Source organism: Poecilia formosa, unplaced genomic scaffold, assembly GCF_000485575.1.
Source record: "Poecilia formosa unplaced genomic scaffold, Poecilia_formosa-5.1.2 Scaffold571, whole genome shotgun sequence".
In the NCBI taxonomy this organism is placed as follows: Eukaryota; Metazoa; Chordata; class Actinopteri; order Cyprinodontiformes; family Poeciliidae; genus Poecilia; species Poecilia formosa.
In genome coordinates this window covers 110,312-126,247 of record NW_006800510.1, presented here as the reverse complement: position 1 = coordinate 126,247, position 15,936 = coordinate 110,312, and the positions used below count along the sequence as shown (strand labels likewise).

Genomic DNA, 15,936 nt, shown 5'->3' with positions numbered 1-15,936 from the left:
ATAAATAAAGGTTGGACAATGTCAGCTTGAGGTCTTGAGGTGTCAAATAAAAATAGCACCACAGTTGTTAAACAGTTTTAGTGTCCTGTGTTTATGTCGGATCTGTACTTACCACAAAGTTTATACCTTATTACAGCATTCCTAGTTTTCAATAAAATCTACGTCTGTAACCAATTATTATTTTAGTAATTGATAATTCTGACGATAAAAAGTTGCCACTTCTGCATTTTTTTCTATAATAGAAGAATAGAATACAATTTAAGTATTTTTTTTTTTAAATAAGAAAATATTCATTTTATTGTCTAAAACCCAATACGGTAGTGCTCCCGAATGCTTTTGGAACCAAAGTTTGCTTCTTAAAGGTTCTGTAAAGCCGATCAACCTGAACAGAACTTTAGCAAAACGTTTCATGGAGATTTTCAAAATGTTATACAGTTTACCTCCAGGGAACTGTTAGAGAACGTTCTGTTAGAGAACGTGGTTGCAGCTGACTTTAATCAAATAAAACTTTGTGTAAACTTTTATTTTAAAGTGATTTAACTTCCGGTCTAAAACCAGAAATCTGCTGACTGAATATTTCTGTCATTTTTCAAAGTTCAATTCAACATAATTTTCACTCTGACGTCACGCGCGCGCTCCCGTGGTCTTATCAGATCACTGGAAGCGCGCTCCGGCCGCAGAGCAGCAGAGATCCTGGAGGAGGAGGAGGAGGAGGGAGAGGAGGACGAGGCGCATATGGAGGCAGGAGCCTGAACTCCACCGGGATGAGTTCACCCGGTTCCGGGATGCTTTAACGCGCCGTCTGGATCTGACGCACACCAACAAAACTGAGCCAGAAACCTTCCTGACTGCGCGCAAACAGAGAGAACCACCTGGGCTCCGGTTGGACTCCCGGTTTTGTGCAGTAATTGCTGCTGCAGTCGGACTTCTGGCGCTGTTTCTGACGGTACCGGTGCGGAATGAGTAAAACCAGCGCAGTGGAAACTGAGAAACGTCGCTGCAGCGCCAGCGGATTGTCTGGAACGGATCCCGCTTCGCCGACTCTGAACTGATCCTGAATGAACGCAAACATGTACGCTGGGAGGAAGCGCAGAAAACCGGCGCAAAGAGGGTGAGTTCTAAAAGTGCGCAGATGAAGGAAGGCTGCCCGTCACTAATTGTGGACATGTAAGACGTATTAGTTACACTTTAAGTCGTCCCCGTTTAGCAGCGGCAGACAGTTTGTAAACATGGGATTATCGCCCTGTAATGGACTTATGAGGCCGCACAGCGCCCCCTGTGGGTCGCAGTGGAAGCGCCACTCCGGTCAAACAGTTAATTATCTCGTCATTAATTATCAGATTATCCAGGAGCGGATCTAGAGATATTAGAGCCCCGGGGCGCAGGAGGCCCCACAGCGTTACTCTGAATGTTTCTGTTGTACATTCTGATTATTTAGTGATTCCTGTACCAGAAATTAAGATTTTTAATCTGGATGTGGGTATTTATTACCTCTTTTTGTATTTATTTGTGTTATTATGGTTTTGTAAATATTTTTTCCTCTTTAGATATGACAGTTGTGAGATTTCTTCAATCATCTATGTGATTATTTTCTAGACTCTTGTGACTTTTCTGATCATTTTGTGTTTTTTTCTAACTAAATATATCAGTTCTTTATTTAAACCTGTTTATCATTTTGTGAATGCTCTGTCATTATATAATATGTTTTTGTCTCTTCTTGATATTTTGCTGTTTTTCTCTGTTTGGATTCATTTTTTGTCTAATCCTTTCATCCATGTGCTGATTATTTTTTGCTTCTTGTGGATAATTTTTCTTTTGTAATGTTTTAGATTTTTGTTCCTGACCATAATGTCAGAGGTCTTTTCTATTTTTAAATCACAGATCATTTTACAGAGGGCTGCACAGTTGGTAGAGCTGTTGCCTTGCAGCAAGAAGGTTCTGGGTTCAATTACTGGTCCTGGTCTTTCTGCATGGAGTTTGCATGTTCTCCCTGTGCATGTGTGGGTTTTCTCTGGGTACTCTGGTTTCCTCCCACAGTCCAAAAACATGACTGTCAGGTTAATTGGTCTGTCTAAATTCTCCCTAGGTGTGTGTGTGCATGGTTGTTTGTCCTGTGTGTCTCTGTGTTGCCCTGCAACAGACTGGCAACCAGGGTGACCCTGCCTCTTGCCTGGAACGTCAGCTGGAGAGGCACCAGCAACCCTTCCGACCCCACTAAGGGACAAGGGTGTAAGAAAATGGATGGATTGATATTTTACAGCTTTTTCTTTTCTTTTTTTTTACTGATGCATCCATGCCTCTTTACTCTGAAATCCCAAAATAAACTTCAGTCCAACCAGCATTCATCAGAACTCACCACATATTTCAACCTTCATGCAAAATGGTTGGTGTGCAGGATTTCGTTTTTTCCTGATGCTGGTATTTCCTGACCTCCAGAGTTAAACCAGTTCCCGCTGAGGGAACCAAAACCAACCCATCGAAGCGGCACCGCGACCGGCTGAACTCAGAACTGGACCGGCTGGCCAGCCTGCTGCCCTTCCCAGAGGAGGTCATCTCCAGCCTGGACAAGCTGTCCATCCTGAGGCTCAGTGTCAGCTACCTGCGCACCAAGAGCTTCTTCTCAGGTGAGGAACGTGCAGAGACACACTGAGCGAAGCTGGTCGAGACGAGACAGAGGCTCGGGTTTCAGAAACGAACCGCCTTGATTCTGATCAGTGAAAACGAACCGAGTCTCCACCTGCTTTTAGCTGTTTTTAGCTACTTTAGCTTAGATTTGGCTCCACTGTGAGTCTTAAAGTGTTGATATTAACATGAGCTTGAAGAACAGTCGGTTCTACGCACACACACACACACACACACACACACACATACACACATACATAGGAGGCTGATTTTTGATAAGTTTATTGCAATAAACGATAATGTTGTTTTGAAACCTTTTCCAAGTAATATAATTTTAATGTTGTCAAAGATCAATAAACTCTAATAAATTCTAATAAACATTTAACACTGAAACTAGAAGACATTTTAAATATCCAAAAGAAACAACAAAAACAACAAATAAAATTAATTGAATTCCTATTTTCATTTTGGTAAGGAAAAGAGAAAAACAATAAATCATTAAAATGGAAATTATTGAGCTTGCTTAAATTTTTCATGTGATTGACTGATTAACTGATTAACTGATTTATTGATTATTGTGACACACACCTGCAGGATAAAACTAGTTTTAATTTTTTTTATATCAGATTAATTGCACTCTATACGTTGATTAACTTTCTAAGCTTGAAAATTAATATGCATTTTTTAAGAAAATGTTTTATTGTCTCAAACCAAACATGTTCTGTGGTCAACAATTCCTCATTGACCACAGAATTAGACAGCAGCTGCCTTTCCATTACAAATGTGTGCAAAACTTTGTCAATGTTCAGCTCATGTGAAACCCCTCCCCCCCCACAATTTTGCAATAAGAAATGCAATTAAAATCACATGAATAAGTTTGTTCCCGTAATAAATCATTAAAACACGCTGCACCATGATCCTGCAGCTACTTCCTGTTTTCTTCTTCTTCATGGTTTGAACCAGTGGCAACTTCTGGTTGTTGATCATGTGACTCGTCAGACAAAAAAGTCTTTTCAGTGTAGCTTTACTAAATAAATCAAAACCAAAAGTTCTTCATCTAGCAGCAAAATGAGTGTTTTATTATGCTAATTTATTTTTGAAATGTCAAATTGTAAACTCTGCTGTAAACTTTGTAAGAGGCTTTAGGTCAATCTAAAAGGTTAAACCTTTTAGATTAATCACATGAGTTAAAGTCTTAGTGTTGACAGACCTAGTTAGATGTTTTCAGGTCCAAATTCTTCCAAAAACCACCGGATCTTCCAACGTTCTCAACCAGAACGGCTCTTCATGTGGGGAACATTTTAATAGAGGGTTTATATTGAACACACATCCAGCCCTCCATGTCAGAATTAGGTCAGAGCCTCCATCTCCATCTAAGTGGCTGAACTCTGCTCGACCTCCTTCCATCCAGACAACAGAGAAACCCACCAGGACTCGGCCTCTTCTCGCCCGTGGCCAGGAGCCGACCCTGTCCTGAAGGCTGAGCCGACCAGTAATGTAGGTCTGGGGAGACGGACCCATTACTGCGGGCGCTGAGGAGATGAAAGAACAGAAACGTGGGGGGATAATCCACTCAGGGGAGGCTTATGGGGCTTTAAAGGGAGGGGGGCGCAGCGTGAACAAAGTACAGTCCGCTCTCTGCCGGCATCCTGCAGAAAAACTGCAGTGTTGGGACAAGAACCTGGGAAGATCAGAGGAGTTTTCTCATGAGGTCACAGTCAGAAAGTTAAAGAGGATCTGTTACGTAAAATTCATATTTTGTACATTTTTATACTTCATTTTGGGTTTCTGCTGCTTCTAAAATCAGTCTGAGCTCTTAAAAACAACCATCCAGCTGTTTTTAGGCAATCAGTTCATGTTTTTTGGTGACTGGAAAATGAGCTGTTTCATAAACCTCCTAATTGTTGAATCACTTTCCTTGGAAACCCCATCCAAGCCCAGCCAATTACCTAGCAACCCCAACATCTTTATTTATCTGGTTTTAGCGCTGTATGCTCTGTACAATGGCTGCTGGAAAAAACAAGTGTTTTGTTGCCAACTTACCATCCAGGAACCACTTGCTGCATTCTCATTAGTTGTCCAGGAGGCTCTACTAATGCTTTTCAAAAATGTACGGTTGTATAATTGTGCATTTGTTTCCAGCCATTTTCACTTGTGAGTGTGAACGTTGAATTGGGGGTGATGAGAAGAACCTTTGGATGAATCGACACTAACACTGGTTTCACACTTGATAATCTGGTAGACTGTTAGATTTGGGACCAAAACTACAACACATGTTCCATTTCCAGCTGCTGTGGTTCTGTTTCTCTCATCAAACCATCCAAACCCTCTGAACAACCTGTTCACCTCCTCACCAGAAACGTACTTATGAGTTTTAACTAAATGTTGATTGTCCTGTATGTATATATATGAGAAACATTACATTAAACGTCAAAAATTAGGGAGACAGAAACAGCGAGCCGTTTTAGTTGCTCTTCTTTTCTGAATAATTCATTCCGGTCTGCAGCGTCGTTAGCGTAGTGTAGCGTAGCATGGGGGTTATTCAGGTCATGGTGTGTGTCATCGTCCCCTCAAACAGCTGCTGATGAACTGTCGCTCAAATTAGGTTCAGCTGCAGAACGCAGATCTCCGTTCTGTCCATCAGTGACGTCCTGTCCTCACCAGGCTAGTGTGTTTCTGCTCGCCGCCGTCTGTTATGACGTTTTTAATGGATGTTTTCATGCTCGTCGCTCTCCGTTGTGCCAACACACGTCCCTTCCCATTCGCCGTCGCTCGCCTCAGGCGGTTTTTCTTCCCCTCAGTTTCCGTTCCTGACGTCAGGCGGTTAAAAAGTCCGTTCTGCCTCCTCCAGCTCTGAATTATTGACAGTCCAGATGAAATGCTGCTATTGTAGCAAGACTGAGCCGCATCCATGGTGATGTTTGCTGTTGGAAATAAAAAGATCAGCTTCAAAGGTTTTAACCTCTGTGGCGAATCTGGATCAGGTTCAGTAGAAGGCTTGACCCCTGACCTCTGGATTCTCAAAGACTTCCCCTTCTATTAATGTCTGAACCTACTGCTTTAGAAAGCATAGAGTGTATTAAAGGTCAAAGGGCACAAAGGAGTCACTTCAGTCTTTTTAAAACATGCCATCTTTTCTGAATATTCAGCTTTACCTTTCACTTCCAATTAGGCGTTAAAAACGATGAAAAGTTAAAGATTTTACTGTCTTATGATTAGATATTGGTGTCAAGAAACCTTAATAGAACAAAACCTGAACCTTTGTATGTAATACTTTGCTTAATTCAAAATCAAATATGATTTTTTGTTTGTTTGTTTGTTTCTATTTCTGAACCAATGACGCGAAAACCTGTGAAAAAGTCGCTGAACCGAACTTCCTTCTTCACCAAATGGAATAAAAATCAAAATTTAGAACAAAAAAATGAGAAAAATTACCAGCAGATGAGTTGGACACAAATATTTTTATTCTTTAAAGTTGTCAGTTTTTGTTACTTGCTGTATTGATCACAGATTTTATATACATAAGTTGACAGTGAATTAAGAAATACTGCCATCTGCAGGTAGTAGTTAGAATCACAATAATTCAACATTTTTGACCATTTTTGCAGAAAATTATCAATAAACCGGAGAAATTTTTGCAATTTCAGAACAGCAAAACACCGGTTGGACTGGATGACATACACCTCTGGGAAACAAAATCCTGTAGCTTTCAACACGGTAGCAAGCTTGGTGGTGGCAGCATCATACTGTGGGCCGGTCTTTCAGGAAGCATATAAGATGCTAACGCATTTAGGGTCATGGAGGAATATGGCTGCTCAGGTGAAACAAGAAGGATCTGATGGAAGGGAACCAGCAGATTTTGGTTTACTTTGATTATAGTGTGAAACATGAGGCTGTGGATGGAAGCAGCTGAAAGTCTTACTTTTCTACAAGGTCCTTGAAGAGCTCATGGGATAATTTTAGTTATTTACTTGGTGAGTTTTAATTATAGATTCTTAAAACCCCAAAAGGAACCTTTGGTGCAGTGTCTCTAACTCATTCCTGTCTCCTCCCACAGAGGCGTTGAAGCACCAACCTCCCAATGGCATCAGCAAGAGCAGCGATGGAGACGGTAGCGGCACGACGCCGGGAGCTGCAGAGGGCAGGATATCAGAGGGCGAGCTTCTGCTTCAGGTGGGTTCCTCTGTTACCCTCAGGGTCTCAACAACATGTTGGTGAAGCTTTGCTGCTTGTTTTGGTCTGATGGAGGAGAGGCGGCTCTGCACAGCAGGGCAGGAACACAAATTCTGTATGTATTTTGTTTTTTAATAATGCACTCCTGAGTGAAACCAGTGGCGGCCATCTTGCTTTACAGCTGCATTTTACGGCATCTATTTATTTGGACTTTGAATTCAGCACAAGATGTGAGGGCCAGGATAAGATTTTATGTTTTACAAAAAGTCATAATGTTACAAGAAATCTTCCCAAGAAGAAAAAGCGGAAAAATTGGGAAAATGGAAATATTTTTTTGGTTTATTTTTGTTGTTTTTTTGCTCTCACATTGGATCAGAACTGGTGCTCTTTGGAGAAGTTTTATTTTTTCCATTGCTACAAATTGTACAAATTTTCACTAAAATTTGACTTTAAGCCAGAAGCCAGGTGTGAATTTTATTATAAAAGTATATAAATCAGATTTCTGACCCTCTTTGCTCAACCTGTGAATTATTCAGCAGCCTGAGTCTGATGCTCAAACCAAGAGTTGGAAAAAAGATGGAAATGAGAAGCGGAGTAAATGTGTCGGATCGGATGAGGAGCTGGTTCTGCTGATGGTTGTAAACATGATCTTCATCAGTGAGACGGATCTGGATTCAGTGTCATCACCTCCTCACTGAACCCTGAGGCTCCTTGAAGATGGCGATGGAGGTGTTAGTCATCCATCGGTGACCTCCTCCTCCTGCTCCTGACCTGACCTCCGCTCCGATGCTTCCTCCTCCCTGTCAGCCTGGGGTTGAAGTCTCATCTCCTCTGTTGCAGTTTGCTTTGTCTTTTATCCTGTTTTATCCGCCGCTGGCCCATTTCTTCTCTCTTATCTGAAGGCTTTTTTATCCAACTGGAGTCTGATTGAGTCAAAAAAGCTCAGGGTGAATCAGAGGTTGCAAACAGATTACGCTTATGCCTTTTCCATCCAATGAAAACAAAACATTGGAGTAAGCTGATCTAAAGATGGGATTATTCCACATCCAGAGAACCAGATTCATGTTTCCCTTCATGTGTTTCACCTAATTTGGACTCTGACACCGCACTGAACAGAATCACTGCATGATGAAGGAGCAGATGCTGTTCTCTCTGCAGGCTCTGAACGGCTTCGTGTTGGTGGTCACGTCTGAAGGAAACATCTTCTTCTGCTCTCACACCATCCAGGATTACCTCGGCTTCCATCAGGTATTCACTCATCACATTTCGGCTCTGGTAGTCAAACCGCTAATACTGTTTTTTTTTTTTTTTTGTCTGAAAAGTCGCTAAATATAGCAACAAAGTCTGTAAAATGGCAACAGTTGGACGACTGTTGTTGATCACAGTTGTGCAGATGTGACCTGACAGTGACTGATTATCTGACCTTTGTAGAAGAAGATAACATTGGTTTCACTTCTGAGTATCAGTTGATCACTGATCTCCCAAAATGAAGGAAATCTGGGCCGATTTATCAGCCGGGTGATATAATGATGCACTCTTTATTCAAGAACAAATGGAAGGAATCTCCAAATACTCCAAAAAACTGCCTGTTTTAGTAGTTTAATATACATTTACAGTAGTTCTACTGCAGAACTATCTTCATATCCACTCTTGGGGGTTCAGCCAATCAGCATCAAGGAAAACGAATGGCACTCCGGGATTGGCTGATTCTCAAATTGGTCAGCCAATGATGTGTGAAGAAGCATTGTGTGTTGGTGTTTTATCCTCACAATTTGTTTTCTTGGGAATATTTTAGATATGTGATATGGAAAATGTACAAAAGTAAACATTTTCCAAAAATAATTTAGAGCCAAGTCTGAGTACTGAACCGCTGAGGTGTGGGTGTGGCAGTGATTTATTTCCATATGTTTCACAAGGCAGTGTCATATTATCTTAGCCATGATGCTCAATGGCTGGACACTGTTGTTTTTTTCATCCAAAAGCAAAAACTTGTTCTATTATAAAGACAACAAAATTTGAATGATTTGGATTGGACTTGCACTCATAAAGTTATGAACTGTTAAGGATGGAATTGGTTGCATCATGCTGTGGGGGTATTTTGCTGCAAGAGGGACTGGTGCACTTATCTCAGTAGGTGGCAGCATGAAGATCATTATGTGGAAATATTAAAGCAAAATCTCAAGATTTTGGCCAAGAAAATTGGGTTCTGGGACGTTGAGGGTCTTCTAATGTTCCTCAGCATGACATTATATTAGTTGCAACATGGTTTAAAGTCTGAGGTGTTTTGGAGTGGCCTTTTTGGTTTAGCAGATCTGTCAAGTGGAACTGGCCAAAATCCAGGCAGACTAAGACGAACAGGAGTAAACCCAAAACATTTTACCTAAGTAGACATTAAAGGTAATTCTCCCAAATACTAAGAAGTTCATAAATTTCTGATTTGATAAAAGTCTCTTCAGTCTGATGCTATGGTTCTGTGTCTTTTTATACAGCGTGTGTAAATCTTTGGTTTTAAATCCACAGTAGTGAATGTATGTCCCTGAGTGGGCAGAGGAGCGGACCAAACGCACATATGGGCCATGAGGTGTAATCCTGTTAGCGCCACAACAAAGTGCTGCTTCCTTCAGTCTAATCTTATTTCAGACAACATGCTTACAAATTTAGCCTGGATCCGCCGGCCCGTCTCACACCATCACAACCAGCGCCAGCACCTAACCCTGGACTGGAAGCTGTGGTTTATGTTCACACTCTGGATAGGAGCGTACAGTCAGGTCGTACATTTAGCATCGGGTGTGATCATCACCTTTCACCCCTGGTTTTTCACCCACCCGCCTGAGGCCCGTCTCCTCCTGTTGACCAAACTACCCCAACCTGAAGCAGGAAGAACCCAGTAAAGAGAGTGAGCACCGTTCTGACTGGAGCTTAAAGTTAGTTATTGGATCATGTGCTGAAGGCTTGTCAGACACTTTATCTGCTTTAACAGTGGAGATTAATATAATGGGATTATCTTAGGTAAAGTATGCATCCATTCTTTACCTCAGACTTGGAGAAATTATACTAAACCATTTAGTTTTCCTTCAGATGGAAGAATAACAAGAACCCAGTTCATCTCACTGGGTTCTTTGTGCTGATCTGAGTGAACCGGACACCAATCCAGGGTCCAGATGCAACAGGAATGTTTAAGAAGCATTTCACACAACACTTCTGTCTGTCAGAATTCCTTCTGTTGACCCGGCCGTGACTCCTCCCCACCGGGAGGGCGGATCCGCTCACGTCCAAAGCTGGGTCATGCTGGTTCTGGACGGTCCCAGCAGGTTTCTGGCTTCGGTTCAGCCATCTGAACTAAATAATAAGCGACACTTGATTTCTTTCGGCTTCACTTCAAGGCTGTCGGACTCCAACGTTCTCCTGTCTTGCAATGTCTGGTGGAGCATATAGGAGTTAGAATGTGGAGTTCATCTCAACACCTTGTGTTTCTGGAAGACCAGCAGAGGGATTATTAAAGGGCAACAGAAGTAAATGTTTAGGTTTGAAGAAGTAAGATTCTTAATGAAAAACATCTGGGATGAGTCAAACAGAAATCCTTCAGTTAATACAGAAGTCTGGTAGAGGTCTGAACTGGTCTGGTATAGATACTTGCTGTTCTTCTTCCCTAGCAGCTGATTTAAAGTACAGTTAAAGGATTTGGACAAAGTTGTTGCTGATTGTACATTTGAAAGCCTCGCTATGAAACCACCAACTATTATGAGCCCAAATCAGATGCTAACCGATCAGAACTCAGTTGAAAGATGTTGAAGAACCTTCAGTACCTTTGATTTAAGGGTTTCAGTGAATATATGTAGATATTTGAACCTCATCAGAACTATTTTAGTGTAAATCTGGAGATCTGTTGTCCTGAAGGCTGTGTTGTTTTCCCGTCAGACTGATGTGATGCACCAGAGTGTGTTTGAGCTGATCCACACTGAAGACCAGCAGGAGTTCAAGAGGAACCTGCACTGGGCCCTGAACCCCCCGGTCAGCCTGGAGCCCCCCACTGATCCGGCAGGTCTGTTTCCTCAAACACTCACCGTCATTCCCACAAATATTCTGCTTTCTGTGCAAACGGGCTGAACTAAAACCTAAAGAGGAGTCAGACGTGAGGTCAGGAAGCGGCGAGGAGAGGTGACCTTTGAGAAGTCGCAGCAGCAGCAGCAGCAGCAGCAGTAGCAGCAGCAGCAGCAGCAGCAGCAGCAGCAGCACCATGCTCTCAGATGCTCTTACTGTACACTAGAGTTTAAAAGCTGTCATTCTGCATTAGCTTCACACAGCAGCAGCAGATGTAGGTCAGCCTGTCCTCCCATAAACTGCCACTTCTTCAACACTTTTTAACCAAACTGTATCTGCTCAGGTGAAGAGCTGACGTCTTCCTGCCTGGTGAGCTACAACTCTGACCAGCTTCCACCGGAAAACTCCTCCTTCCTGGAGCGAGTGTTCGTCTGCCGCTTCCGCTGCCTGCTGGATAACTCCTCTGGCTTCCTGGTAAGTCGGAAAGAAGATGTTAAACATCCAGAGCTGAATGGGTGGAAATAGAAGTGGAAGCCATTGTTTAAGCCATTATTATTGTTCCAGTAATCCACCTTAAGGAAACCTTGGAGTCCTGGGGACAGGGCTTTATCCTTTCACCTGCTCTGGGAGGAAGGAAAACAGAGGAACCTGCTCTGTTAGAGCTACAGCTGCTCCAGGGGGTCAGAAGGTAGAAGCCAGTTGCTCTTGACCTTCTGGTACTGAGAGCGAAGACGTGGTGGTCCTGCCCCCAATGAGGGACTTTACCTTTAGCTTCTCTTTAATCTCTCCTGCTATTTGGAGCTGGATTCCTGAACCCACAGCTGCAGCTTCTTATACCCACCATGGTCAATTAGTTTGAGGTCATTCAACGGTTCCTGCACACTCTGGAGGAGTGTAGAAACTTAGGAATCAAGTCTGCAGAAGGATGGAAATAGAGATTTTAATTCATAGATTGATTTATTATTGTGACTGTGGCTCAGTGGGATTCTGAAGCTCTAGCAGTAATAAGATGTGGATGGTGAAGTTGAGCTAATCTTACCAATGAATGTGGTTTATTCTTGATTTAGTGAGCAGGACAACGGCTTCATCTGTTTGCTACCCTTTCCAGTCTTCTATTTGCTCTGCTGACTTCTGCTCTACTTTATTTGCACAGATTGCTTCTTAAACGTGGTGTAATAATGAATATTTACAATTTGCTTTGGGATTTTAGATTTAACACTGTGTATAACTGGAGCAAAACCATTTCTGCTAGCATGTTTTCACTCTACATAAAGTGGTTTAGGTAAATATGACTGATTGTGCTTGACAGGCTGAGAAAAAACAGCTCTTACTCATCTTATGTGAAGGAGTTCTTCTCTGCTCTCATTTGGATTTATGGATTATTGATGATGATGATGATGATGATGATGATGAGATAGTGATATGATGAAATGACTTCCTTGCAGCCGCTGAGCATCCAGGGCAGACTGAAGTTCCTCCACGGTCAGAGTCGGCAGAGTGGAAGCAGCCCTCCTCAGCTTGCCCTGTTCGCCGTGGCAACGCCGCTGCAGCCTCCCGCCATCCTGGAGATCCGGACCAAGAACATGATCTTCAGAACCAAACACAAACTCGATTTTACGCCTATGGCCTGCGACGCAAAGTACGTCGTGCTGCAACATGAAGGTCTGCCCTCTGGTTGTTCTGAGTATAACGGTGTGTTCTGGTTTCTTGGCCGTTTAGAGGGAAAATCGTTCTGGGTTACACTGAGGCTGAGCTGAGAGTGCGAGGATCCGGCTACCAGTTCATCCACGCCGCTGACATGCTCTACTGCGCTGAAAACCACATTAGAAGTAAGTCCCAGCTGCTGCCGCTTGATGAAAGGTTGCTGGTGCAAATGACTGGAATTCACTTCACTGACGTCCCGGATGACCTGGTTAGTCAACGCATGGCGGTGGCACACTGTTATACATGCAATCAAGCAGAGAAAACCTGTACACATGTTCCGAAACATTCATCCCAGAGATCCCACTACTGGGAATGTTGCCAGTGATGTAGTTTCCTCTTCAGATGTGCTGCGGCTCAATGATTCTTGGGATGAAAGAAGTTTGTTTCTGCTGGTTTTTATACCAGACAAATGTTTTTACTGCCTACAGACAACATTACAGCATGGTGGGAGTCATGCAGCAGAAGGAAATCTTTAGTATTTATCCCTGTAATCTCCCAGAACATGAGTCAAAACAAGGTCACAGATCTAATCACCGTTAACAAATAATCCCCATTTTTCAGCTTTACTTTAAACCAGGCTGATGCTCTCTCATCATCCACGTTTAAAGCCATGAGATTCCTCTTGTCAGTGGATGTTAAATGTTGGATTATTAGAGGAAGTGAACTATAATGTGAAAATGTGAACGCCAAGCAGACCGGAGACCACTTCAAAAGCAGGAAGCGGACTAAACGCAGGGCATTCTGGGTAAATACAACCAAAACATAAGATAAACACTAAAATCTGATGCCACTCCATTTTAGTTCACATTTTGTGAACCTGTGTTCAGTGTCTTCAGAGGATTTTGTGTCATTTCTTTTAGTGGTTCTTGGTGCAGCGCCTCCACAGGCGAGAGGGTGAACTGATCTGTTTGACACACTGCAGAATGAAAGTGAACTGCAGCTGCTGAAAAATGTATCAAATGCTGTAACTTTGACCCCCAGTTGAACCGAGTCTACCGGACTACCAGGTGTGAAAACACCCTCAGACTCTCTGATGGTTCAGAAGGAATTTTGTCGCTTCGGTTCATTCAGTCGATGACCCAGTTTAGACCAAAATACTAGAATACCTTCAATACCATTATGACCATTATGACCAAATTTTGGCCTCATCAATGATCTACTCCGCTGGGCCATCGAATATCTGAGGTGGTGAGAGATTTTTTTAAAGAACTGAGTGCCAGTAAGGCATCCACTGACTCACCAGTGAAGGTTGAGCTGGTTCTCCACCTTCTGGGGACCCCTTTGACCCCTTTGACCTCTTTGACCTCTCTGACCCCTTTGACCCAGCTGTCATTGTGGCTGTGGTAAAGTCCCTGCTCTGCTCATTACTCTGTCAGCTTCTGGTGGTTGAGACTGTAATGCATGCAGCACTTAGTGTTTGAACTGATGAAGCTCCCTGCTGTGTCTTTACTTGTGGTTGAATAAACGCACACATCCGAACGCAGCTGCACCTTCACAGCTGGCTGAACAACCGAATTGCAGATTAAAGAATCATCCATCCATCCATCCATTTTCCTTCACCCTTGTCCCTCAATGGGGGTCGGGAGGGGTGCTGGTGCCTATCTCCAGCTCACGTTCCGGGCGAGAGGCGGGGTACACCCTGGACAGGTCGCCAGTCTGTCGCAGGGCAACACAGAGACACACAGGACAAACAACCATGCACACACACACACACACACACCTAGGGGCAATTTGGAAAGGCATTAAAGAATCACTGAATTTGTTTACCAAAAGTTAAAAGTTTGATGGCTCATATACATCATGAGCTTCTACATGTTCCCTGATGTGCTTTCAGTGATAAAGACGGGTGAGAGCGGGCTGACCGTCTTCAGGCTGCTCACCAAAGACAACCGATGGAAGTGGGTCCAGGCCAACGCCCGACTCGTCTACAAGAACGGGAAGCCGGACTACATCATCGCCACCCAGAGGCCTTTGGCGTTAGTGCTTCTTTGAGACTTTGCTGCTTCTATTGTGAGTTTTCCTTCACTGACATGTTTGTTCCTTCAACCGCAGGGAGGAAGAAGGAGGAGAACACCTGAGGAAGCGATCTATGCACCTTCCCTTCACCTTTGCCACTGGAGAGGCTCTCCTGTACCAGACCAGCCACCCGCTGCACGGCTTCCCTGACTCCTCCCACGGCAAAGCCAGAGGCAGCAAGTCCAAGAAGGGCAAAGTGGACAAGAGTTCCTCGGATGAACTGAAACCCAACTCACTGCTGGGGGTGCTGATGAGTCAGGATGAGTCTGTGTATGTCTGCCAGCCGGATGCAGAGTCTCGGACGTTGTACCACGGCAGCAGGCCTGCTGAGTCTGATAGCTTGTTGAGCAGCACCACCTGGAATATTGTCTCCAACCGGGAGATGGGGACATGCAACGGAGACAGCTTTGACCCTCTTCTGTCAACGTTGGACTCTCTGTCACTAGATGGAGGGGAAACTTGCTCGAACAGTGAGCTCTTCAGTGCTTTAGAGAGTCTGGGCCTAAACGCTGATGACCTGGAGCTGCTCCTGCTGGATGAGCGGATGATGCAGGTAGAGCTGGATCCCAACCACGTTCCCACTCTGACCGACCTTCTCACCAATAACGAGATCCTCACTTACGTCCACGACACTCTGCAGAGTGAGATGGAGAACGAAGTCCCATCTTCAGACCGTGACTCTGCCCCCCAGCAGCCATGTTTGATACCTGAAGCCCCTTTGGACCCGCCCACCTTCAGGCAGCCCATCGTCCAGCTGTCGCAGCAGATGCAGCAGCACATCCAGGCTGCCTCGCATCCTGCGGTGGTCGAGAATCCAGCTGGTTTATCTGACAGTCTCTGGGTGGACCACCATCTTCAGACCCCACTTAATGGTCCACAGCTGGACGCTGAGCATCTAAACCCACATCTGGAGTCACCATGGCAACTGCAGATAAACACTGAGAACACAGCCTCAACGAGCTTCCAGAACGGATCTTACCAGAACCAGAACATGACTTTCCCCTTAAGCCTGGACGTTAGCCTCCCAGATTACTCTTTAGATGCATGCACCACTCTGCTGAACGGCGAGGCAACGCTGGATGTTCATCAGCATGAGGGTGGGATGACCACAGCGGCCACACCCGCACATCTGGGTCAGCAGAAACAGAACCCAGCTTCCTGTGTTTCTCATGGAACGGCGCATCTGGAGCAGCAGCGGCGCAGCCTGAGCTCCAGCATGTTCGGCCCCGCAGCAGACGGGAAGGTGAGAAGATGCTAACATGATGTTTCACTCCCTGTTAGCCGTCACAGTCCAACTCCATCCATCCATCCATCCATCCATCCATCCATCCATCCATCCATCCATCCATCCATCCATCCATCCATCCATCCATCCATCCA

At 44.1% G+C, this 15,936-nt stretch overlaps 1 protein-coding gene across 1 annotated transcript in view; it reads left to right on the top strand.

Moving 5' to 3' along the window:
- Positions 1 to 661: 661 nt before the first annotated feature.
- Positions 662 to 15,936, top strand: part of ahr1b (aryl hydrocarbon receptor 1b) — a 21,618-nt gene continuing 6,343 nt past the window's right edge. The window contains exons 1-10 of the mRNA XM_007540888.2: positions 662 to 1,111; positions 2,437 to 2,624; positions 6,680 to 6,795; positions 7,954 to 8,043; positions 10,714 to 10,837; positions 11,180 to 11,310; positions 12,282 to 12,475; positions 12,556 to 12,665; positions 14,375 to 14,516; positions 14,593 to 15,799. Of these exons, the coding sequence (XP_007540950.1) occupies positions 1,059 to 1,111; positions 2,437 to 2,624; positions 6,680 to 6,795; positions 7,954 to 8,043; positions 10,714 to 10,837; positions 11,180 to 11,310; positions 12,282 to 12,475; positions 12,556 to 12,665; positions 14,375 to 14,516; positions 14,593 to 15,799 (2,355 nt within the window). The 5' untranslated portion in view covers positions 662 to 1,058. The remainder of the gene's footprint in view (positions 1,112 to 2,436; positions 2,625 to 6,679; positions 6,796 to 7,953; positions 8,044 to 10,713; positions 10,838 to 11,179; positions 11,311 to 12,281; positions 12,476 to 12,555; positions 12,666 to 14,374; positions 14,517 to 14,592; positions 15,800 to 15,936) is intronic.